This window comes from Leptonotus elevatus, chromosome 10 (genome assembly GCF_054856555.1).
Source record: "Leptonotus elevatus isolate MCC_2025b chromosome 10, RoL_Lele_1.0, whole genome shotgun sequence".
Lineage (NCBI taxonomy): Eukaryota > Metazoa > Chordata > Actinopteri > Syngnathiformes > Syngnathidae > Leptonotus > Leptonotus elevatus.
In genome coordinates, this window is record NC_141248.1 from 15,744,700 (window position 1) to 15,768,508 (window position 23,809).

General features: G+C 40.1%; 4 protein-coding genes across 6 annotated transcripts; 1 reads left to right on the forward strand and 3 right to left on the reverse strand.

The window, feature by feature from the left end:
- Positions 1-99: 99 nt before the first annotated feature.
- Positions 100-4,784, reverse strand: hdhd3 (haloacid dehalogenase-like hydrolase domain containing 3). 3 transcript variants are annotated; one of them, XM_086086332.1, is made up of 4 exons: positions 2,202-3,104; positions 2,043-2,128; positions 679-1,013; positions 100-587 (listed from the first exon to the last, which is right to left on the reverse strand). In XM_086086332.1, the coding sequence occupies exons 3-4, from the start codon at positions 1,006-1,008 to the stop codon at positions 183-185; spliced, it is 735 nt and encodes a 244-aa protein (XP_085942458.1). In that variant the 5' UTR covers positions 1,009-1,013; positions 2,043-2,128; positions 2,202-3,104; the 3' UTR covers positions 100-182. The 3 variants fall into 3 exon arrangements, with proteins under 3 accessions (XP_085942458.1, XP_085942457.1, XP_085942456.1); XM_086086331.1 differs by lacking the exons at positions 2,043-2,128; positions 2,202-3,104 and adding an exon at positions 4,636-4,784; XM_086086330.1 differs by lacking the exon at positions 2,043-2,128 and having other exon boundaries at positions 2,202-3,099.
- trub2 (TruB pseudouridine (psi) synthase family member 2) lies at positions 2,392-5,501 on the forward strand. The gene is made up of 8 exons (XM_086086329.1): positions 2,392-2,635; positions 2,733-2,861; positions 2,992-3,066; positions 3,149-3,210; positions 3,304-3,385; positions 4,229-4,301; positions 4,380-4,516; positions 4,604-5,501. The coding sequence occupies exons 1-8, from the start codon at positions 2,518-2,520 to the stop codon at positions 4,909-4,911; spliced, it is 984 nt and encodes a 327-aa protein (XP_085942455.1). The 5' UTR covers positions 2,392-2,517; the 3' UTR covers positions 4,912-5,501.
- Positions 5,502-6,672: 1,171 nt separating this feature from the next.
- rab44 (RAB44, member RAS oncogene family) lies at positions 6,673-15,083 on the reverse strand. Its single transcript, XM_086086328.1, has 10 exons — positions 15,025-15,083; positions 9,611-14,877; positions 9,404-9,453; positions 9,237-9,301; positions 8,303-8,431; positions 8,140-8,221; positions 7,619-7,733; positions 7,386-7,484; positions 7,232-7,308; positions 6,673-7,144 (listed from the first exon to the last, which is right to left on the reverse strand). Exons 2-10 carry the CDS (start codon positions 14,864-14,866, stop codon positions 7,060-7,062), a joined length of 5,958 nt encoding a protein of 1,985 aa, XP_085942454.1. The 5' UTR covers positions 14,867-14,877; positions 15,025-15,083; the 3' UTR covers positions 6,673-7,059.
- Positions 15,084-15,223: 140 nt separating this feature from the next.
- Positions 15,224-20,391, reverse strand: srsf3a (serine and arginine rich splicing factor 3a). The gene is made up of 7 exons (XM_086086334.1): positions 20,274-20,391; positions 18,343-18,380; positions 17,838-18,048; positions 17,598-17,732; positions 15,933-15,971; positions 15,752-15,838; positions 15,224-15,664 (listed from the first exon to the last, which is right to left on the reverse strand). Exons 2-7 carry the CDS (start codon positions 18,347-18,349, stop codon positions 15,637-15,639), a joined length of 507 nt encoding a protein of 168 aa, XP_085942460.1. The 5' UTR covers positions 18,350-18,380; positions 20,274-20,391; the 3' UTR covers positions 15,224-15,636.
- Positions 20,392-23,809: the final 3,418 nt, after the last annotated feature.

Consider the following 23,809-nt stretch of genomic DNA (forward strand, 5'->3'; position numbering starts at 1 on the left):
GCAAACAAGCATTTCTTCTAAAGAAGCATCTACTCTTTCTTTTGATAGGGAGTAGTTATAGAACACAATATTCTGTGGGTCGTGAAAGATCAGTCAACATGCTGTAAAGTTGAGATTTATTTGTTCAGGGACTGTACGACTATTACATTCTGTTAACTTACTTACAAGGTAGTAAAAAATAATCAGGAGCATTCATCCATGTGCTGCTTAAGTCGCGCCGGCAACTCATCCAGCGATGAGAGCCGGTGCTCTTTGGGAACATCCCGTCCCTCAGAGTTATTTGTCCGGTCTAAAAGATAGCCGTGGATTCCGACCGAGCGAGACGCCACGTAATCTTTTGCGTAATGGTCCCCGACGTGTACGATGCCGGTAGGGGGCACGCCGCATTTGCGCATGGCCCGCTCAAATATGGCCGCATGGGGCTTCTCGACACCTGCTGCCTCTGACGTCAACAGAAAGTCGAAGTGCGAAAGCAGCCCGCATCCGCGTAAGATGGCTTCTAGGCGGTTGTCAAAGTTGGAAACCACTCCCAGCTGCAGTCCGAGTGAGGAGCAGTTCTCCAGAGTGGACTTTGAGTCTGGAAATACCTCAAATTTAAAAACATTATTCAACATATAATACTTGTTAGGAGTCATCTTGATCTCATGATGTCACCATTCAATCAAAAATCACATTTACCTCCCAGTTCTCTGCATTGCTGAAATTCTGATAGAGACTGAGGGCCATTGTACTGAGCAGGACCGGGTCACACACTCTGCACTGGGAAAAGGTAGCCTTCACCACCGCTGTCCACCACGACTGTCCGTCCAGTCCCTGAGCGACGCCGTAGTTTGGGAATTGGCTAGAATGATGTCTGTAGGCCCGGCGGAAAGCGGCGTCCACCTCGGCAGGCGCGAGGCTCAGACCCATTCGTTTGGCTTCGTCGCAGTACTGCTCGCCCACCGAGGAACGCACCCTCAGCAGGGTGTCTTTCACGTCCCACAGCACCCACCGCAAAGGCACGCGCATCGCACCTGTCGGGGTATGACAAGACATTAAGTTCCAGAAATGGTGCAGCCACTGAGATTCCTGCATCCTAACAACACTTTTCTCCTGACAGACCTACATAGCTAAAAGCTGACGTTTTCTGCTATGACGTCTTAAAAAGTCAATATGAAAATGAAGGATGAGGGAGTACATTGTTTGTTGGGGAATTCTTAAGTCTAGACAGTGACTAATGGGCAGAGAATGGTGGTATGACGACTGAATCACGGAACTGGGTAAAGTGGGCAACTATTCCAGGGCCCGAAATTCTGAATGTGTCCGTTATCTAGTGGCAATTCAATTAAACTTGAGCGTGGGAACATGCAGAGCCATTCTAAACTCACGTCCTGACGTGACACCATAATATTTAATATTTGAAGGTATTTGTAATGCAATTGAAATGAAGTCAGAATATAAGAAACCTTAAGTTATTGTTAATTGAATGCACAATTCTTAGTGCTTTTTGTAGGTGTCACTGCATCACGTTGCCCCCTGCTGGTCAAAGAGCTGCATCACAATTTACATTCCAAATTGTTTGTGAAGCCTTTGAGTTCAGCATGGAAAAAGTACGGTAAAATACAGAACTGCGCAGACGTCACAAATAAGCAGCAAGAAAAATGTTAAATCCTCGACCCCCGAGTCCTGATTATGACGCACATTTTGCAATCGTAACGTATAACCGAATGCTGGATTTACTAGTTTTCACAACTCACACATTCGTCATGTCCTGTGTACAAGTGATCTGTGGTTGGGTCTCAATATAGTATCAAGATAAATGCATAATTTAATATGTTATAAATATTCCAAAACCTTTCTTATGAATTCCGTGGCACCGCGGGTTAACATTTAGTTTTTCGTAGGACTGGATGTTATTTGGCAGGTTGACGAATCTGCTAATCCAGTTATGAAGATGGTAATTTCCCCTCGTCTTGTAGTTCTAAACCAGAACTACAATGTTATGGTTTTCACCCTGAATAACAAAGTACGCGTACGCCACTAACATTTAAGTGTGAAAGTACCTCTTAAAAATAGTGTATCAAAAAACAGACAGTGACAACCCAACGTGTGCTCGGTTGGTGGCGATATCTTTCTCGTTAGCGGTCGACTGTGGCAAATCCAGACAAGGTCACAACAGTGTCACCGCGTTTACGGTGTTCAAAAATTGCACGATATCTTACGTGGGCACGGTGATCTCGATTAAATTCGCTGGGAAGGTTGTGTAATAATGCCGTTTACGTCCGAGAAATGTGACGTAGACAATATTTACTCTTTTTCTTTTACAATAGCGGCCAAAGCCAGATATCGCGAGAATACATTCGGTGTTTTAGTGAACAATGTAACATCCGGTACTGCAGGGGACGCTGTGTTAAACAGCAGCTATCGCTAACGCAACACGCACATGCGCAGTCGTCTATGTATATCATGCGCTCTAACGCTTGAGAAAGAAGTTGAGCCCTAAAAAATAAGAGATGCTTCATTAATCTATATTAAAGAATGGGAACTAATGCTATTCGAGCTTTCCGAATGTTAGAGGGTTTGTTTTGCGTCTACAAACCTGCTGGCGTCGCATGGAAACTCGTGAGGGACGACATCAAGACCAAACTCCTGAAAGGTCATACTTCCTCATGTCTCACTTCTCTAAATAATAAACACACAGTGCTCAGTATGCTCGAACAATATCTGTTTATATCCATGTACATATATCGCAGGTTTAGATGCTCTGCCATCGCCGCCTCTTCCCGTGCAGACTCGGTTTTTGGCACCACCAGGCGGTGACACCTTGGCTCCTAAGAGGCTGTCAGCAGTCAGCGTCCCGGTACTGTCCAAACACCTTTTAGGTATGTGGATACGGTCTTAAATTCAGTAATATTACTATTATTATTTTTTTGCATTGCAGTAATATGTAGTATATTCGCGTATTATCAAACTAGTTTGAGTGGGCTGAGAGAGACTAATCTATGATTTCAGTAACTGGTCCTGAATTCCAGCATATTCGAGTTGGCGTTGGACATCGTTTGGATACATTTTCCTCTGGTGTAATGGGTATGATCTCAATTCTGTTAATAGATAGAAGGGGGGGGGGGGGGAAGCGTTGGTTTGATTTTAACATTTGATTTCTCTTAAGTCCTTGCTGTTGGGAATGGAAACAAGGTTCTGAATGACCTCTACAACACCAAAGTCACAAGGGTAATTTCATCTGGTTTAACTTCAACCTCAGCAGCACTGCCATGTCATTTGCACACATAATCCCCATACTTTGAATGGACGCTGCGTTTTCAGGACTATACATTGGAGGGTGAGTTTGGGACCGCGACAGATGATTTCTCCCACACAGGACGAGTTGTGGAAAGATCCACTTATGGTATGGATTATGAAAAAAGTGCTTCACAATATCCACTCAACAGTGCTTTTGTCATATATGCTTAATTTACACAAGAATAGAACGGTTGTTATCATATGATAATATATATTAATATACTGATTATCTTTATGCTGTGGCTTGTAAGAATTTTTTTTTCTGTATGTCTAGTACATCAAGCACCACCCCAAAAAAATACTTGCATCTCCAACCATGACCATCATGAACAACATTAAAATATGATAGTGAAGGTCTAAAAACAAAAACGTTTTATTCTTAAAAAAATAGGTATGTAGTATTATTGCATGCTTTTTGAACATTAGAACTGAGCTTAAATGCAGGAAAAGAAACTGTACTTAAGTAGTGATTAAATTAGGATGTATTGCACAGAAAATATAAAGTTTAACATTTTTTAATGTATTAACTGCATTCTGAAGTGATTATTTTGCTTACCACTAGAGGGAGCCTGTATACCAAAAGTGGTCTACCGCACTGAAAACTGGCTGCATAGTTGCCTACAATTCTTAAAATAGTTGAATTGGAATGTTTTCAAGGTCTAAATAATTCAGGGGGTGTTCAGGTTTGAAAATATATCTTACAACAAATTGCTTATCAATAAGTGAGTTTAGTCATGAATCGTAACAAAGGGCGGGAACCTTAACATAAAAATGTGCTTTCTGTGAATACATTTTATGTTTACATTTGTAAATAATGCATTTACAAAAAAATGTAAGCTAGTTCAAATAGATCTGTAAAGACTTCAGAAATGATCTGAATGTGACGGTTTGAAAAAGACAACACCCGTTACTAAAACCATCCTGACTTGTTGATTTGTTTACTCAACAGATCATATCACGCAAGATAAGCTGGAAAGAGTTTTGGCAATGCTGCAGGGAGCAAATCAAAAGGCCTTGTTAACGTATGTCAATTTTGGCTCTTTCGATTTGCACTCGTCAAAACCGATTAACGGACGCGATTATGTTTATCCTTCAAAAAGGTATACCAACGTAGACATGCAATCGCAAGAAGCCTACGAGATGGCCGCGCAAGGTTCGCTCGGTCCCGACGGGAAGTCGCCACCCCTTTTGACGGGTCTCCGATGCGCTCGCTTCCAGCCTCCTAATTTCACTCTGGGTAAAGCTTGCCACTTGAATTAAAACACCCCGCAGGTGACGTAACATTTTAATGTGACTTCCTGGTCTGGCTTGCTCTGCTCTCAAGAGGTGCAGTGCCTGAACGAAACACAGAAATACCTGCGCAAAGTGGTGCACGAGATCGGACTGGAGCTGCGCAGCACGGCCGTCTGCAAGGGAGTTCGGCGCACGAGAGACGGCACCTTCACGCTGCAGGACGCCCTCATCCGCCACCAGTGGACGCCCGCTGACGTCACGCGTGCCGTCCGACAGTACCACGCCGCGAAGAAAAGAAGACTGTCCGGTGGAGCAGGGACTGGGATTGCAAAAGACACGCACACATCAACAGAGAAGAACATTCAAGTTAAGAACCATCAAGCGAAGACCACCTCATGAGCCCGGAAACCTTCGAATCAGAATCTTCAAGTGTCAACATTTGCCTATGACAAAAAAAAAAAAAAAGCTCCCTTGTGATGAGGCAGTCACATTGTTGACATGCTTTCCATACCTGCAAGGGACGTTTTGTCCTAAGTGAGAACAGTCAATAAGAACGCCCACAAAGACTGAAATGAACCAGGAGAACAAGAAGTCACATTTGTCGTCCGGAGCTTTATTGAGCAAGTAAATGGTAAAAATAAAAAAAATCATGACATTATTCAGAATTGTAATATATTTACAACCTAATAAACTTGTTGCGTCATTATTTAACACTTGTCAAGCGAAGCAGTACAGCACAGTCCTAATTCTCAGACATTGTTTTACTCGGAATATGATCAATGTGCTTCTCGCAGTATTTGATATCTCTTCTTCAATTTTGACAAACTACTTCTTCCTAAAAATTGAAAAAAAGATACGTAACAACATCGCCACTCGGAACAACTAAACATCGACTAGCATGCATCCTGGTTATCTACAAGTTACCATGCATTTCTAGTGATGTATATTTGTAGAGGCAGACATTTTGATTAAAGCTTTTGGTATTGGGATTTTGAGATTGTGCACATTTTTACCTAATAATGTGACTATGGAACTGCCAATGTGGAGTGAAAGTTTTGGACTGGCAAATATGTTCGAACGTAACGGTATTTGCAAATAGCGTATTTAATAAATACATTTGAACATATTGGCAAGTACGTCTGAATGTAGCCGCTACAGCATTTGTAAGTTATTTGCAAATACGTTTAAACGTATTTATTTAAATACAGTCTAATGTATTTGCAATTGCGCCTGGTTCCAACGTACAAATATATTCGAACATTCTTGCAAATATGTACATTTAAACATATTTGCAAGTACATTCATTTGATTGCATTTACACGTATGTTTGAACGTACTTGTGGGCTAAATGCTAAATACTAGGGGTGTGCCAAAAATCGATTCTCATTAAGTACGATTCAAAATCGATTTTATTTAATACTGTCTTGCCTTTGTGTGCCTTTATTTGGAGCGCTGTTCATGTTGTACCCGATTTGGCCACTTCGGGGCAGTGTGGTTCCACGCGGTCTAATACACTGTTCGGTTGTAGCCACATTAGAGAGTAGAAGGAAAAAGTCACGATCAAGTTATTCCAATAAAAGTTTCTTTTTTTTAATTCAGCGTGGAGCTGTTTTTTTTAGTGATAAAAGTGCCGCGAGTAGCGCGCTAATTAGCATTAGCGAGTCAGACTGGAGTAGATCAATCAAATCATTTTGAATCGAAAATAGATTCTGAATCGGATCGCAGACCCAAAAATGGGAATCGAATCGTAAGACATTCAAAGATTCCAACCCCTACTAAAAACGTAGATTTTTTAAAAATTATTATTATTTTAGAAAAATGTCTTTTAACTCATTCACTTCCATTGACGGCTATAGACGTCAAAAATTCATTTGAACTAGTTCTATTAGTTTAACATTTTTTTCCAACTTTTGTTAACAAAAGTATGAAAACCTAGAATTTTTTTTATTGTACATTTTGAACAGATATCAAATTTGTGATTAATCGTGAGTTAACTAGTGAAGTCATGCGATTATGATTAAAAAATGTAATTGCCTGACGTCCCTAATTTTTTAATAATCTTTTCTTTAAAAAAAAAAATCTTTAAAAATTCAATAAATAAATACAATTACTTTAAAAAAGAAAGAAAGAAGAAAAGATTAAGAATTAGGAGTATCAGGCGTTTTTTTTTTTCCCGTAATTAATGACTTTCACTAGTTAACTCACGATTAATCACAAATTCGATATCTGTTCTAAATGTACAATTTTTTTTGGTTTTCACACTTGTTAACAAAAGTGGAAAAAAATGTTAAACTAATAGAAATGGTTAAAATGAATTTTTGACGTTTATAGCCGTCAATGGCAGTGAATGAGTTAAAATAAAGAAAAAAAAAGCAAATTGTTTTTTGAACACAGTCAAAAATGATTACTCCACATTGGCAGCTCCATGCTTCCATAGTGACCAGATAGTCTTAACTATCTTCATCTATTATTATTATTTTTTTAAGTTAAATAAATCATTCCACAGATGCACAACAAACAATCAACAGTATTGCACCACTTCCCTACTCAGCAACAGCCTGCTTTCTTCTTTGGAGGTTCTTTATGTAACGCCAGGGTTTCATCTCTCCTATCATCTTTATGACTTAACAATCTGGCAGCAACAACAGACACAGTGACGCACACTTTTAGATGTTACGAAATATTTTATTTAATACCTACAAGAAAGAGAATTAATTACCTGGCAACGGCTTCCAAAGACTGAACCACGTTGTCACCGGAGACGGCGCTGCACTCCATGAAGTCAAAGTTGAACTTCTATTAAAAGAGAAGCCAACATTGGAGAGATGCGTTTTCTTTGCAGGAGGCAGCGATCGCCCCGACACAAACAGTACCTTTGCAGCATCCTGACCCTCTTCAGTTGTAACATGACGCTCGGCGTGGTCACTTTTGTTTCCAAGAAGTAAAATGGGAACGTTTTCCATGGCCCCTTCCTGAAAACGAAGTTGGCTACATGGGCTAATTACATCTATCACAAAATATGATGTCACATTTTTTTGGGGGAAGAAATGACATGGTCATGTTAAGTTACGTAAAATAATCTCGTCATTTAGAATGCACAACCCACCTGTATGCATTTTGCCCAGTAGTCGACTGCGGCGAGGCTTTGAGAAGAAGTGATGTCATACATCAGGAGAAATGCATGCGCTCTATGGAACACCTGAGTGGTAATACTGCGGAACCTTTGAAGGCCACAAGAATGGGAAAACGCGTTCAAACGAACACTCTCATCACTTCCCTCAAAATTATTTGCAAACTAGTTAAACTGGCCTGTGACCACCGTAAAGTCTCTGGCGATGACTGCCAAGTTCCCATAAAAATCACAAAGCATTCTTCCCTGGACAATCTGATCATGCAATTTGTACGATTACACAAGATGAGCAAAAATAGGCCAATCGCATCAGGAAAGTTACAAAACTACAGGCTTTGTGTGTGGATCGTGTTTGAGAGCCATTGAACTGCTCTGAATTTAAAAACTTCAAAAGGTCATTATCAGCATAACGCATGCAGACACATACGGAAATGACAGGCTATATAGTTCGCCGCATGCTTCATCTTTTGTCGGAACTTGCTAATGAAATGTCTGACCTTTCTTGACCTGCCGTATCCCACAGCTGGAGCGCCACAGATTTGCCGTCCACGACCACCGTCCACAAGCACGTATCAAGGCCTTCAAAAGACGTTTGTGTGACACGATATACTTTTGATAGATTTGAATAAATATTTGTGAGGTTAATAATATGAATTTTACCAGCAGAGGCAGGCAAATCCTGGAAAAATTTTCCATTTTGTGCTCGTTTCATGAAAGAGGTCTTGCCCACGTAGCTGTCTCCGACCATGACCACGTTATAGGGGTTTGCTTTCACGTCGGACGATTTACCTGCCAACATAATGCGGTGATCAACTTATTCACTGCCATTGACGGCTATAGACGTCAAAAATTAATTTGAACTATTTCTATTATTTTCACTTTTTTTCCCCACTTTTGATAAGAGTATGAAAATCTAGAATTTTTTTATTGTACATTTTGAACAGATATAACATTTGTGATTAATCGTGAGTTAACTAGTGAAGTCATGAGATTAATTATGATTACAAAATTTAATTGCCTGACGCCCCTAATTTTTAATAATCTTTTCTTTAAAACAAAATAAAAGATCATTAAAAATGTAATAAATAAATAAAATTACTTTTAAAGAAGAAAAGATTAAGAATTAGGAGCGTCAGACGATTATTTTTTTTTCGTAATTAATCGCATGACTTCACGAGTTAACTCTTGATTAATCACAAATTTGATATCTTATCTAAATGTACAATCATTTTTTGTTAACAAAAGTGGAAAAATAGTGGAGAAATAATCGTGAGTTAACTAGTGAAGTCATGTGATTAATAACAATAATAAATAAAAAAATTGCCTTATGCCCCCCCCAAAAAAAAGATTATTAAAAATTAGGGGCGTCAGAAGATTATTATTTTTTTAATTGTAATTATCCGTTCTAAATGTACAATAAATAAATTCTAGGTTTTCATACGCTTGTTAACAAAAGTGGGGAAAAAATAAAACGAACTAGAAATAGTTCAAATGAATTTTTGACGTCTATAGCCATCAATGGCAGTGAATGAGTTAAACTGCATGCTCAAATATTTGGAGATTGTAGTACAAGTACAGTATTGTGTGTTTATACCAAAAGAAACTTTCAAAGTATCTTGATGGGCTCGGGATGGAATCGCTTCCACAGATGTCTCGTTTCTATGATGAATCAGTAGTCAAATAAAATGTTGTCATTGCAATACAAAAAGTAAGAATATAAAGTAGTGAAACCAAAATACGCAATTTATATGTAGGACTTACATCACAGGGTTTGATATGTCGGATGATGGTTTGGTATCACCAATGTTGCTCTGATGATTATAGATGATGAGATTTTCAGTTATTTATTTGACAAATACCAAAATGACAAAAATAGAAACGGCAGTATTCACTTTAAAAATACAGTAAAATGATTGATACACATTCATGTTTCTATTTGTCAAACTGGACTTTTAAATTTGATCTTACCTGTGATTCTTCAGGCCCTTGAATGGTGTCATCTGCTCGTTTGTGTGTTGTTTTTTCTAAAGTTCTCTCGGGCCATTTCTGCATCATGAGGTCTTCTTCGCTTTGAGTCACATGAGTTTGTTGCACTCTGGACTTCCGGTGAGATCCTAGTTTCCGCTTTCTCCCTCCTACCTCGAGTTCTTCTGAGATTTTTTCAGGATGATGCTCTAGACTTCCTTGGCCTGTCTGGCGAGTTGAGCTTGGGGCGTCGCCAGTGTTTTCTTGGTTGGTCGGTTCGGAGCCTGAGCTCTCAGGTTGATCACGGATCGTCATTTGACAGGCAGGCTGTGTCGTAACATCTCGCACAAAGGTCGTGACCGCTTCCTCACTACTCGACTCCAACTTCAGCTCCAAGTCCCCCTTTGACTTGGTTCCTAGATTTCGGCGCGTAGAGCCCATTTTTCGTTTTTTAGTTGTCAAGTTCAAAATGGGACTCTCAAAGTTGCTATCAGGAGCTCGGTCACTCTCCATCGCTCGTATGTTCGATTGTTCGCCCGTGTGGTCATTTTTAGGAAGTTCGGATGCATCTTGATCACTATCTACGCCGCTTGTATTTGAAAGCAGCTGCAGCTTACTTTCAGGCACAGGCCGGAAGACTGGAACATAACCAGGTTCGAATGTCTCTCTGCCACTTTCCCTCACATCAGCAACCTGCGAAGTAAACAGATTAGCATCTTTTGCGTCACGGGAGGCCACCTGTTCTGAAAAGACGGTCATGACATCATCGGTGGCCGTTCTCATGTTACTTTCTCTGGTCGTGTTGTGCAGCTTCGGGTCAGCCTCAACCTTGTTGAATTTCTGCTCTTCGTCACGCCATGATTTGGTACTTGCTTCATTTTCCAGGGCTTTTGTGTCATGTTCTCTGTCCGTTTCTGCTTCTTGTTTCCCGTTGGTACGAGATCTGCGAGTAGAGCCCATCTTTCTTTTCTTGGTAGGAGTCAAAGACACATTTAACAGTCCTATTGGTTCTGAACGATCCATTATTTCTTCCACGGCTTTCTCGGTTTCTGAATTTTCCAGTGCCGCTCCCTTTAAAGATGCCGCCTCCGTGTTTTTCACCTGAAAGGTTTCTTCTGACTCTTGTACGTCCAAGTTGGACGCAGAGGAAACATTTATGAGTCGATGGGAGATGCACAATTCGTCTGGGTCTTCCATTTGAACATTGGCAACATCTTTGTCTGTGTTAGGAGAAATGGAGTCTTCCTCTTGAATGACTTGGCTTTTTTCAACTTGTATTTTCTCAGTGGTTTTGAATATTGGTTTCAGGAGTTGTTGTGATGCTTGTTGCCGCGTTTCTGCTGCCACTGGCAGTGTTTGATCCCAAGTACACGGTGTTGCTTCCTCTATTGACTCCTCATAAGATTCACCGTCTACAGAAGCTTCCAGTCGCATGATTCCAGCAGGAACGCAGACCTTTTTAACTATGGAGTCGTCAATATCGTTTAGCTCGTGAGCTTCTACGGGATTTACTTCTTGTTTGAGCATTTTTTTGATGTTGTTCTCTAAATGTTGAGTACTGTAGCCTTCAGAACATTGTTCCGCCATTTCCTCTTTTGGTAATGAAACCGCGGCTTTTGTCGGCCCCCATTGAATGTTGACATCTTCATGAAGTGTATTTTTTGGAGCGTTTTTAATCTCAGTCGTTTCTTCCGGGAGAGCCTCTTTACCGCTGCGGTTTCTGGCAGCATAGTCTGTAGATTCATTGCATGTCTCAGAAGCCAAGTCCTTTACCAGACTTCCTTTGTGTCGCCGACTAGACCCCAGTTTTCTCCTGTTCCGATGTCGGCTCGCAATTTCACCGTCTTCATTCGGGTCCAGTTCTGATGATTTAAGATCCTTTGTTAAAACCAAGTCTGAAAATGGAACCTCTCTGACTTGCGAAAAGCTAGATTGCTGATGTTGTTGTTCATCCATGGATGTTTCTGCTTTCGGTGAGGAAATTGTGGCTTCTGCTACATTGCACTCAATTTCTGCGATTTTATTATTGCTGCTTTTCGATGTGCTCATCTCCAGTGGTGCATTCGACACCTCTGCATCTACAAGTGGTTGGCTCACCAGATAATCAGCATGTACATTTTCCTTCTGTGCTGAAGTCTCATTTTCATCCCCTGCTTTTGTTCCGGAAACAATGAGCAGTCCTTCCTCCTTTGACATCTCCTTGGAACTTGATTGTTCGGTTAACAGCTGGGGTTCAGTCGTGTCTGCGTGTGTATTTGGTGTAATAACCTCAGAGAGTCTTACACGTGCATTTCCTCTGACTAGGTCTTCATCTTGCAAAGTGTCTAAACGGTCAGTTTCTTTTAACTTGGACTTTTCCATCTCAGCTGGTTCAATTTGAAATGTTACTTTTTTCATTTCTCCAGGACTATCATAATCTCTTGTCTTTGCGACAGCATCATCTTCAAAGTCACGGTGTATATCAGCAGCAAAGACATTTACCTGGCTTCTTTTGTTGCGTCGACTCGACCCCAGTTTTCTCCTGTTCGCCGCGTGGCCAAAGGAGTCTCTTTGTTCATCTGTACTTGGAGTGTTGTCCTCACTTTGGGAGTCAAAGACTAAACTTTCCTCTGGATGCACACTGTGTGAAGACAATTCACTCTGATCCACATCAGACGTCCCTCGAGCTTTGTCATGTTCCTGAATTTGCGTGGGGTCTGTTTTTTCGGCGTTGATCCATGTAACCATGTTTTTCTCTCTCTGCTCCAAATCCTCCATGCCGTCCTTCTCAATGTGTTCTTCAAGGTTGTCTTGTGGATTTAAACTTTTGACACTTAAATCAGACCTACGCGTTTCCAAAATGTCATGGTTTGCAATATTTTTATCAACATCACCTGTAGGTCCATCCACCAAAATTACTGATTCTTTTATTTGGGCCGATTCTAAGGAATTAGCTTCATTAATGAAATCCTTGTCTGGATCTTGAGCTGCTCTCACTTGAGAAAAGCTGAAGTGCTCCTGCTGCTCATCTGCAGATGCTTCTGCTTTTGGTGAGGAAACTGTGGCGATTGCTACACTGTACTCAAGTTCTGCATCTTTATTAAAGCAGCTTTCAGATGTACTTATCTCCGGTGTGGGAGTAGAAACCTGTGCATCTACAAGTGGTTGACTCGAGGACGTATCAGCATGCCCATTTGTATTCCATGGCTCCACATCGGATGTCCCTTGAGCTTCATTGTCATGTTCCTGACTTTGTGTGCGGTTTGTTTTTCCTGTGTTGATGAATGTCTCCTGGGTGTCAGAGGCATGATTATTTTCATCTCTTTGTTCCAAAACCTCCATGTTATCCTCTTGCATATGGTATTTTTCAGTGTTGTCCTGTGGATTTAAACCTGAATCAAAAGTGCTTTTCATACTCAAGTCAGACATATGCGTTTCCGAAATTTCACTGACAAGGTTTTCAATATCTTTATCAACGTCACTAGAGGGTACATCGATCAAGATTTCAGAGTCTTTCGTTTGGTCGGCTTCTAATGACTTTGTTTCCTCAACTAGATTTTTGTCTGCAAGCACAACTTCTTGGATTTGAGAAAAGTCAAAGTGCTCATGTTCATCTGTGGACGTTTCTGCTTTTGATGAGGAAATAGCGGCTATCGCTACACTGTACTCAATTTCTGTGTCTTCTTCAAAGCTGCTTTTGGGCGTGCTTATCTCGAGTGTATCTCCGAGACTTTCATTCTGCGTAACGGTTTCATTTTCCTCTCCTGCGTTTGTTTTGGCTTTATCCACCTCTTCAGGCATCTCTTCGTAATTTGATAGCCGAGTTAGCAGTTGGGGTATAGTTGAGTTTGAACGAGCATTTCCTCTGACAAGATCATGCATGTCTTCACTTGGGAATGTGTCTAAATTGTCAATTTCTTCCAGCTGTATCTTTGTCATAACAGCTGCTTCTCTTATAAATGTCAATTCTTTCATTTTGGAGGCATCATCATTACTCGGCTTTCCAGCAGAGTCACCGTATGTCTCAGCAGTATAGACCATTTCACGGCTGTTGCTTTGTTGCGTCTGTTCCACTTTGACTTTCACTTGGTCGTTGACAACTTTTTCCTGACAAGGTGTGGTTTCCATTTGTTCCACGATGATCCGTGCTTCGGTATCAGGTGCCTGACTATCTTTCAAAAGCTGCTCTTCCTGTTTGTCCTGTGGCTTTAACCATGAATCAGTAGAGCTTTTTACTTTCTGCTCAACTTGATATAGTTCCACTATTTCAGCTGTTAGATTTTCAAGACATTTATCAATAGGCTCTTTTTCATTATGTGTAACGATTTCATGGTAATTAATTTGGTCTGACTGGGATGACTTGATCTCTTCAATTTCATTTTGGTCCGGATTCTTAGAATTTTTGACTTGTAAAAAGTTAAAAGGCTCATGTTCCCCATTTGAAGACACTTCCGCTACTGCTGGTGAATAGTCCACTTGCTCAACACTGTTTTTTATTTCAACATTTTCACAGTAGCTGCTTTTTTCAGGGGGCCTCTCTGGATTGCACGGAAAATCTATTTCCTCTGATTTTACATTTAAATGGTCGAACTGTAAAGCTTCACCTGGCTGTGGTGGGTCTTCATTCATATCTTTTTTTTCTGCATCAATAAAAGTATGTTGTATTGACATTGCTGTAAACTCTGACTGGTCATGTAGTTGCTGCTTAACTGACCAATGTTTGCCTGTTTTTTCTACTTGTTCACGGTCACTCTCTCCGGCATCTTGATCCTCATGCAAATTTTCACCAATGGGTTGATGTCTCTCCAAGTCAGAACCGGGATAACCGGGGTTGAAAGCCTCCAAAGCATGACCAGGTGTGTAGGCTGAATACAAATGTGTCCCATACAGTGAATCAAAATCCATTTCACTGAACTCTTGACGTCTAACTGCTTGTTCTGCAGATATCATTCGTGCTTGGACTTCTTCTGTATGCACATTTTGCTCAACTTCCTTTGTAAGTTTGTGGTATGATTCAATAGCAGACTGCTCAGAATTCTGTACTTTACTTTGCCGCTTTGAGCCGAGTTTTCTCCTGCTTGACCTCTGCACTGATGAAAGCATGCCATCGGTCTCCAAAGAGGTATGGCCTTCATTAGACAAGGGAGTCAAAGATTCACCGCTCTCTTTGGGTTGTGCTTCAGATGTCTCATCTGCTACACTCAAATCCTCTGGCATTTCAACTTGTGTCGGTGCCCGCCGACGAGAGCCAAGCCTCCTTTTGCCACTAGGACCAGGCATCGTCTGTCCCCCTACGTTTTAATCCAAGTACATTATAAACACGTTAATACATGTAGGCAACTTAAATTGGCATGCAATAATTTGACATTTCTATTTCTCGGATAAAGGTTTTCCAAAATATGTCATGTCTAGTACAAATTCCCAGTAAACATACTTACCCTGCGTGCTTGTGTCATCAAATGGTCAGCTTTTGAGGTATAACTGCAGTCACGACGGAAGGGGAAGTCAAGTCATACATGGGAGGTGTGTCTTTTACAGCAAATGGAAGCTTCCTGTGTGTGGCTTATACATGTAGAACTATTGCATAGCTTAAGGGAGTATTTCAATATAAACATAACTCAAATAAAGACAAAAATATCGGACTTAGGAAAAACGTTTATTGACGAAACCATTCACCATCAGCAAAACTGCCAGAGCTCAAAGAGCAAAATGGAAATGTCTTGTGAAAATGTAAAATAGTTGTAGATGCTTTAGGTAACAACCCCAGTCGAGTCTGTTTCAGCAAAATAAACATTTGAATTAAACAATTTGATAACAGAAGTGCAATTAAAAATTAAACCAGATAAAAATCAAAACCTGCAAGATTCCAAAACAATGATGCTGAATGAACCAAAATAGAGGAAAAACTGCCTTTATTGTTAGCGGACCGCAACGACAGGGTTACTTGGACAACCCGAACACTACCTTGAGTTGTTAAGTAACATCTAAAAAGAAAGCATGACTATAAAAAAATTGGACTTCCCGCACACACAAGCCATTCTGTGACGTCCTCATTTCCTGTCGTTAGAGCGAGAGCGGCTGCAGGGGAAAAGGCACAAACAATGAGACGATAAAGCACCAAGCGGTATTTCAGTGAGGGTAGAACACGTCAACAACAGCACATACCTCTTTGACCGCGAAAATGATCTTGAGCGCTTATGGGTCTTCTCTCTGGAAGTAGACCGATATCTGCGTCTGTCTCGTGAAAGAGACCTGAAGGGGAAAATATTTTTGAATGATTCATGAATGCATTTGAGAGGAGTTGGGGTGGGGGTGGAGAGGTGGGGTTGTCTTCATATTTATGTACCTGCTACGACTGCGGCTCAGGCTCCTCCTCCGAGGGGATCTAGAATGTAGTTGAAATCGGGGGAAAATGTTTTAAGCAGGATTGAAGTGTTTGGGTACAATGGAAAACTTGCAGGACCATCTGGATGGAACTCCCAAATAATGGCTCTATATTCATTTTTAGTTAGTTAATTTTTTTTGTTTTTGTTTTTTTTATTCAAGAGCCAACTGAGCTAGTACAAAGATTATCATTGGCAAGATCAATGCTCAACCCTGGAGCTCACTTGGTGGGGAAAAAAGATTTATAGTGCCGAGAAGTGCTTAAAGGGTTTATGCAAATCTTTAAATACAATACGCGATATTTTCTGAGTGTCACTAAGTTTGTATTGTGTGCGTATGAGATATTACAGCACAAAAAAAAGGGTGGGGTGGGGGTGTGTCCATTTTAAGCAATTTGCTGGCTCTAAAGAGACACTGCCGCAAACCAAACGGCTATTGATTAAGTTATAACACGGCTGAACTATACATGAGACAGCTGCACTAAAGGTGAAATCGTATTGACAGAGAAGGAAAAAGAACCAAAACTGCAAGGTCACCAAAAATGGCCAGTTGTTGAGCCGTGAAACCTATCATGCACACAGGCAATTGCTTTCAGTCACTTAAAAATAAACAATAGATCAGAAAGCCTTTCTAACGTTTGGTCGCTCTACTGGGATTATTTCAAATATTTAAAATGACACAACTGCCAAGTGTAACATGTGAGTTTTGAAATAGAAAAACTCAGAACAACTATAAAGAGCATGATAAAAGCAACTTACTATTTTTTGGGGGGGGGTTTGGACAAGAAAGAAATGGCGCATGGTAGCCCTGGAGAGGGAGGTGAAATTGCAGAGAGGATCTGCCACATGCTGCAAATGTTGCCGATAAGAAGTTGCTTGTTTGCTGGCTGCAGGGGACGGCTGTAGAGTTTCCCTGTCTTTAGGGGGCGAGGGATGTAAGCCAATGGCTGTTCCCGTTGATAGTGCGGCGAATAGTACGAGTAAACACGCCGATTGGTTGATAACGTGAGGTGGGCCGCTGTTGATTGGTTTAAGGTTGGAGCAGAGGAGGATGCCGTGAACTGCATGCTCAGGAACCAAAAGGTTGGTGGAACCTGACGACTGGCGCTGCGCCTGGGTCATGTGACAAAACCAGCCAAGCGGATCGCTGGTCAGCAGTCACATGATGCTGAAAGAGGACTAGTTGACTGACTCAGATGGTGAGAAGCGTGGTGGTGACTCTGCAACGGGGTTCAGTTTATTAATAGATTGAAAACTGAACTCAGCAAAAACAAAATTTATACCGACAGAAATTTATTCTAAAATATAGGAATAGGTGTATGATTGATGAGGTTTTAATTAAAGCAGTTCTAAAAGAGTAGCGTAGTTCTACAAAATGAGACATTCTGATGTTGGGAGCAAACAAAAGCTGCTTTTGACAGTTGGTCTAATTTGGCACTGCCAAATATACTGTAGGAAAGTGTGAGGCAAACAGATGATTGTGAATAATCACAAAGCTTTTGTTGTCAATAACTTATCAATAAGCATAATTTTCAAATCAGTTTGCTTCTCACAGTTTGGGGAAATCAGCCATGTTTACCTACTGCAAATTGACACGCTAAAAGCTCGGCGTGGATTTAGAAACATACCTGCGTCTAACTGGAGAGCTACGGCGCCTGCCCTCATCCCTCGGGTTTCGACTCCAGGATGGAGGAGGACCACGGCTTCTAGAACGTTTCTCCCCAGTTGATAATTCAACACGGACTTGACATCCACACATTGATCTAACAAGCAAAAAAAAAAAGAAAAGAAAAAAAAAACTTTACGGTTAGTAATTAGCAACCAGTGATGGCATATGATGACCACTGACAAAAAAAAACAGGCGTTACCTTCCATCCAGTTCTTTCACAGCATCAGAGGCGTCTCTCGGGTCTTCAAACTCGACAAAGGCAAACCCCGGTGGGTTCCTGGCAACCCAAACACTCCTTAAAGGACCAAAGTAACCAAAAGCCGATTCCAACTCTGCCTTATTGCCATTATTTCCAAGATTCCCAACGTAAACTTTGCAGTCCAGGGGACAATCTCTGCTGAAAGAAGGGTCTGACAGAAAGAGAGAAAAATTCAATCACAATTGTGTTATATTTTACATCAATGAGAGCGCATTTAGATTCACAACAACGGCTGAAGGCCATTCTTCTATTAAAAGAAAAATATTGATGTTAAAGGGCCCAATGCTTTTATTTTTATATGTAATCTTGTCGTTCAGTACAACAAATATGTTGTTATAACACTTCATGTTTGTGATTATTTCTGTATTTATTAGAAATTGTATTGCTGTGTATAATCCAGTGGGGACGGTGGTATATTATACGGCCAAGTAGTAACTACTCATACCTCCCATTTCAGCAAGACCAAGTCAGCTGTTGAAATACCTGAAAACAAAAGAAAGATGAGAAATTTCCACATGAACTACCTGCCAACTTAATACATTGCTCAAATACCCAAGTAAACTAACAGAGCCAAACGTCACACAAAGTAGTTGTAAGAGTTTCATCTCAGATGCGGCTCGGCATTGTTTTTTTCTTAGTACCGGTACTTTAAAAAAAAATAAACACGAGACAGCCGGCCAACTCGCATAGCAGTCTGTCTACCGGTATGTGGAAAACGCCTTAAGTAAGCAACACGCCTCTTTCAGCGTGTGTGCGAGAGGGCGCAGGAAGATGGCTTCACGCACTGAAGTGCTCGCTGGACGCGCACTCCTCATTGAGAAGTATGACGTGCTAAATAAGGCTCCACGAGAGCGTGCAAGCAGAGTGGAAGCCACGCGACAGCATTGGCTACTCAGAAGAAGCAGAAGAAAAAGCTAAATCATTCCTGCAGTGGACTCAAGGTGCGTTCAATGAACAGGTACACAGTAGGAAATCACAGGGGAGAAAAAAACAGACGACCGACAGAGCAAAAGACACAGGTTGTGACGCATTTTTGACACTTCCCTTCAAAATAAGTGGAGTGTGAACTATTTTGTTCCCAGTTTGTAGTATTTGATTACTCATTCGACTAATTGGGAGCGAAATGGAGAAGGGCAGAGACATGCACGCACACTCAATGTTACATTGGAGTGCCACCGTGTTGCCAATATTTAGAACGGATGACATCAAATGCAGTCAAATACAGTACTTCAAGAATATGGCATGCAATGTGAAAGCGCATACAGTATAAACATAAATATAACCAGTATATACATAAATTAACATGTATACATCCCAATATTTTTGAATTAATAATAAATAACAAATAACTTGAAGTTCTTTTGCCTTTTGCTGATGTTTTAGAGTTTTGTCGAGGTACCGCTTCAGTAGCGGTATCGGGGTATTTTATGCAGGTATAGTATCAAAGTCAAAATTTGGGTATCGTGACAACACAAATTGGAACCGACGCCGGCCTACAATTTTTTTTATTTTATTTTTATCCCTTATCAGTCCCATCCTCTAGTCTTGAGCCAAACTTTCACGTTACCCGTGTCACGCATTAAAAGTGCCATTGTTAGAAATGGATGAATGGATTGAGTTAATTTTTGTTGTCGTTTTTAAAAATGTGTCACTGGGTCAGTCATGCTCATAAGTACTACATAGAATTTGTTTGAAAAATATTGCCTCACTTCAAATTGGTGTTTGCAACAGCAGCTACCTAGCATGGTGAACTAAATGCAGAGGTTCCCCGTAAGAGTTCCTTTTCGCTTTTTGTACGAAATTACAACTATGATCAACTGAGGTCGAATTTAGATCGAATATTAGTAATAGCCCCATCGCGCATGAAATGACTTCCAACAAGAGCATCCGTTAATATTTTCAGACGGGTGAAGTCATTTGAGCCAAATAGTTTTTTTTAGGACACGGTCTTCGGACGCCACACTTGGAATAACGAATGGAACGCGGCAATGCTGCCTGCTAACCGCCGAGCTGACGCACGCTAGCAACATGTAGCACGTCCGTTTCCAAATGTACCTTCAAAGTAAACGTCTGCGACAACAGCGCTTTTTTTTTGTGTCAACGCTTGGAGAGGAGAGGTTACAAAACCTTCAACAATATTATACAACTCAACAAAGAAAGCTAGCCAGTAAAAATAGAACCTGTTATGCTCCCCATCCCCCTCTAATGAAACACGCGAACACGGACGCTAATGTTAGCGAGCGACATTAGCATCGCAACGGTCGATCCAACACGTTTCCGATCACGCTTACGTATCGACTGGCGCAATTCGACACCGCCGTCGAGGCCAAACAGTGTATTTGTTTTACTTAAAACGTCCTTTTGACTTCAACTCACCAGTACGGAGGCCGTTGCGCGACTGAAACGGTTCCCGTCGAGTTCAGTCCCACCACAGAACTAGCTCAACTTGTTATTAGGTAGCGACACCGGCCGGATGCGCCAGCTTGAAAGGATGACGTTCTTACTCTTTCAGGGAGAGCCCGCTTGGTAAACAGCGCCCTCTCCCGCAGTGGAGGATACAGTGTAATTTACGTTTCTCTCATGTTCTCTTTCTAACGTCATTGTGTGTAATGAAAACGGGGAAAAGAAACAGATTGACCAGCTTTAACAAAGATAATTTAAAGTGTATATGCATATAAACAAATCTCTCTTTAGCTTGATAGCACATACAGGTGCATCTCAATAAATGAGAATAACGAGGATATATTTTTTTAATTGTTCAATTGAAAAAGTCAAGCTAATTAATTATACACAATGAGGGAAATATTTAAGAATTTTATTTGATGTCATTTTGATGAGGGCAGCATGGTGGAGGTCAATGTTCGAGCTACAGTGTGAAATATTTTATTTGTTTACCATTACCATTTGAAATACATATGCACATGTAAGGGTTGTCAAAGTTAAAGCATTAACTTTGGACATTCATTAAAATGATTTAAAGCGTTGAAAAAAATTAACTCAGTTAACACAGTTTTATCATACTGTGGCGGCCTGTAACCTCTGCTCACATGCGCAGCCAAACGCATACATGAACATGTACTTGATGGTGAAAATCAAAAGCAATTTGTGCGCTTTGCACAGTCAAATTCAAATACAGTACCATATTAGTTGTACGTCTCTGGCATATCATTTCAGAGGAAAACACCTGCTCGAATTACCTCCACGGGGCCTCACAAATCAATGCTGCTGGAGTGTGGTGCTCATGGACAAAACTAAATCTGTAAGCAAGAAGTTTTGAGAATTGTTTCTATGAGAAGAATATAAGAAAGATGCATTTAAAGATGAGTCAGTTTTGATCATGTTGTAATTTACAGGAGAATCATTGTTTTCAAGGATCAAAGAGAACAGTCTTTAAATGTAAATAGACTTTCAATTTGATGATTTTACATTGATTCCAGGGTTTTACTTAAGTGCATGTCTGCAATATGATGTAGAAGTAGAAAAATGCAATAACTTGTGATTAATTACAGGAAAATTGTGGGATTCATTAAATGACAAAAATTGGAATGGCCTGACAGCACTACAAATATTACAATGATGCAAATAATTACAAGTGATACAAATGTTTATTTGTAGTATTGCATTATTTGTATATTGTATATTATTTCTAAACACCTACTCGTCAACGTTCTCAGGTCAACCAAAATACAACCACTGGAGGCAGCCCTGCAGTTGGTTAGTTCCCTCAGTGTTTAGGAAAAAATTACGTTTCGTTAGATTTCTGCGAAACAAAAGAGGGAACATTTTCTAAACGTTCTGTTTTACCAGGATAGTTCTTAGCATGTGTGTCTCACAGTTCTGAGGTTCTGGGTTCAAACATTAGCTTCATCCTTCCGGGTTGGAATGTTCCCTCCAACATAAAAAAAAAAGTTAATTGAAAAGCCTAAATTGTCAATTTTTGTGAATTCTTGTTTATTTAGCCTATGCCTCTTGGTTGATGACTATTCCAGGGCCGGAAAAAAATGAAAGCGCTAAAGAAAATGAAACGCTGGATAGATTATTTTGATTACAGTTAACAGCTAAAATGTACAACGTTGAGAAATGTAAATGCTACATAAGAAAACCAATATAATCCATTTTCCATGTAGTAATTCAGTTGGAATTCTGAAAAATATTTTCTTGTGTTTAATGATGATGATATGAGGTCACTTGATTGAAATAACTGAACTTTTCTAAAATATTCGAGACAAATGTTTTATCTTGAGTGCGAAATCCTGCCAAGAAACAACACAGAAGTCATGCTGTACAACCTTAAATGCACAAACCATTTGCTGTGGTTTGTTTATCACTCAGCAGGGAATATGACTAAATCATCAAGATAGTTATTGCTCAACAGGAGATGACTCGACAAACATGCTCCATGTACTATATGCTGCATGTACATGCCCAGTGCATAGTTTAGTTTTAAGCCATTGTGTTCTTTTAGGACAAAAGTTGTGCAAGAAGGCAAGATCCACTAATTTATTTAAAAAAAAAAAAGTATTTTTATTGTATTTTAATGTATTTTTTAATGTATTTTTAATGTATTTTTTATGTATTTTTTATGTGTATTTTTTATTTTTACATAAGTGATTTATTGTATTCTGTTGCTCTTTTTTGGAATCACAATAATACTTACTGTATCTTGTTTGTGGTGATTGCTGAGTGCCGCCACACCCGTGAATGTTTAGATAAGGCTCCAACTGTCACTGTGAACATTTACCCTTGTTATGCTGACAATACCCCCCCCCCACACACACACACATACATCTCAACCAACCTCTAATTAGTGAGGCGTGATGGATCAAATTGCTTCTTGCCAGATTTTCCTGCCTGTGTTGCCAGATTTTAATATAACTCTGCACATTTAGTTTCTGGAAATAACGTTCTCCCTGATGGAAAGAAGTTTATGTTGGATGTTTTGTAGAAATTGTATTCGGTATCCACAAGGCTGTTTTCATACACTTCCATGATTATGTTTGTGCTCCTCATTTCAGGGATTAAATAAACAAAGAATTGAGGATTAAAGGTTTTACTCAGGACAGCAGATGTAAATATTTGCAAGTGTGCATCATGTAGCCTACATAATGTTTTGTTCAGTTTGGCCTTGGTAGAAGTCGGCGCATATCCCGAGCAAAAACAGAAAGTCTGCATTCACACAAAAATGTCATGTTTACGTCTATAAACCGTGTTTTGCCAAGAAACTGGTTGAGTACTTTTCTCCCTGAGCAGATAAAACACTAAAGTAGTTCTTCACATTTACTTTTTTAAACTTTCTATCCGTCCATTCGTTTTCCACAATGCGTTTGTTAGCCCGTCGACAATATGTTTATTAGCATTATGCTAAATTGACGTATCTAAATTAAAGCTAGCCGATTGGTTCAAAAACAATTATAATTATTTTTGTGTTATATGTTTTGTTAGTATTAAACTATTAAAACACAAGTGGAATTGTTTATGTTTGTTTTTCGTGACAGTAAACTTCAACCGTTTGTTAGCATCAAGCTAATGGACGTATCAAAAGTAAAGCTAGCTGGTTGATTCGAATACAAGTATAATTGTTTTTGTTTTATGTTATTGGTGACGCTGCTTCAGCTGGTAGGGGCATTGAGTCAAATCAATAAATTGCCCAAACACATATTTTGCTCACTGTAATTATGATTCTACAAAAACAAACAATGTCTTTACAATTGGTTTAAAAATCATGATATTTATTTGATGTCATGTTATTATGCATCCATCATGTTCAACCTTGTGAAACCACTGCTGTGAATGACTTGTCTTTTTTCATGCATCCACTCAGGGGTAGTGTTTTTCAGTCCGATTAGTACAGCACATTCTGTTCTGTTTCACTTCCTGATGACTGTGCAGGCTGTATCCCTAAATGAACTCAC

What these genes read in the sequence shown, in the direction of transcription:
- hdhd3 (XM_086086331.1), bottom strand. Translation starts at nt 1,008, where the DNA reads ATGCGCGTGCCTTTGCGGTGGGTGCTGTGGGACGTGAAAGACACCCTG. An exon ending in GCAATGCAGAGAACTGGGAG is followed by an intron (nt 588 to 678) that starts GTAAATGTGATT and finishes TTTAAATTTGAG; the next exon opens with GTATTTCCAGACTCAAAGTC.
- srsf3a (XM_086086334.1), bottom strand. An exon ending in GTGAAAGAACTGGATGGAAG is followed by an intron (nt 17,733 to 17,837) that starts GTAACGCCTGTT and finishes TTTGCTTGTTAG; the next exon opens with ATCAATGTGTGGATGTCAAG. An exon ending in CTGAGCCGCAGTCGTAGCAG is followed by an intron (nt 15,839 to 15,932) that starts GTACATAAATAT and finishes TTTCCCCTTCAG; the next exon opens with GTCTCTTTCACGAGACAGAC.
- trub2 (XM_086086329.1), top strand. Translation starts at nt 2,518, where the DNA reads ATGGGAACTAATGCTATTCGAGCTTTCCGAATGTTAGAGGGTTTGTTT. An exon ending in ACTGTCCAAACACCTTTTAG is followed by an intron (nt 2,862 to 2,991) that starts GTATGTGGATAC and finishes CTATGATTTCAG; the next exon opens with TAACTGGTCCTGAATTCCAG. An exon ending in ATTTTCCTCTGGTGTAATGG is followed by an intron (nt 3,067 to 3,148) that starts GTATGATCTCAA and finishes ATTTCTCTTAAG; the next exon opens with TCCTTGCTGTTGGGAATGGA.
- rab44 (XM_086086328.1), bottom strand. Translation starts at nt 14,866, where the DNA reads ATGCCTGGTCCTAGTGGCAAAAGGAGGCTTGGCTCTCGTCGGCGGGCA. An exon ending in GACATATCAAACCCTGTGAT is followed by an intron (nt 9,302 to 9,403) that starts GTAAGTCCTACA and finishes GATTCATCATAG; the next exon opens with AAACGAGACATCTGTGGAAG. An exon ending in ACTGGGCAAAATGCATACAG is followed by an intron (nt 7,485 to 7,618) that starts GTGGGTTGTGCA and finishes CTTCGTTTTCAG; the next exon opens with GAAGGGGCCATGGAAAACGT.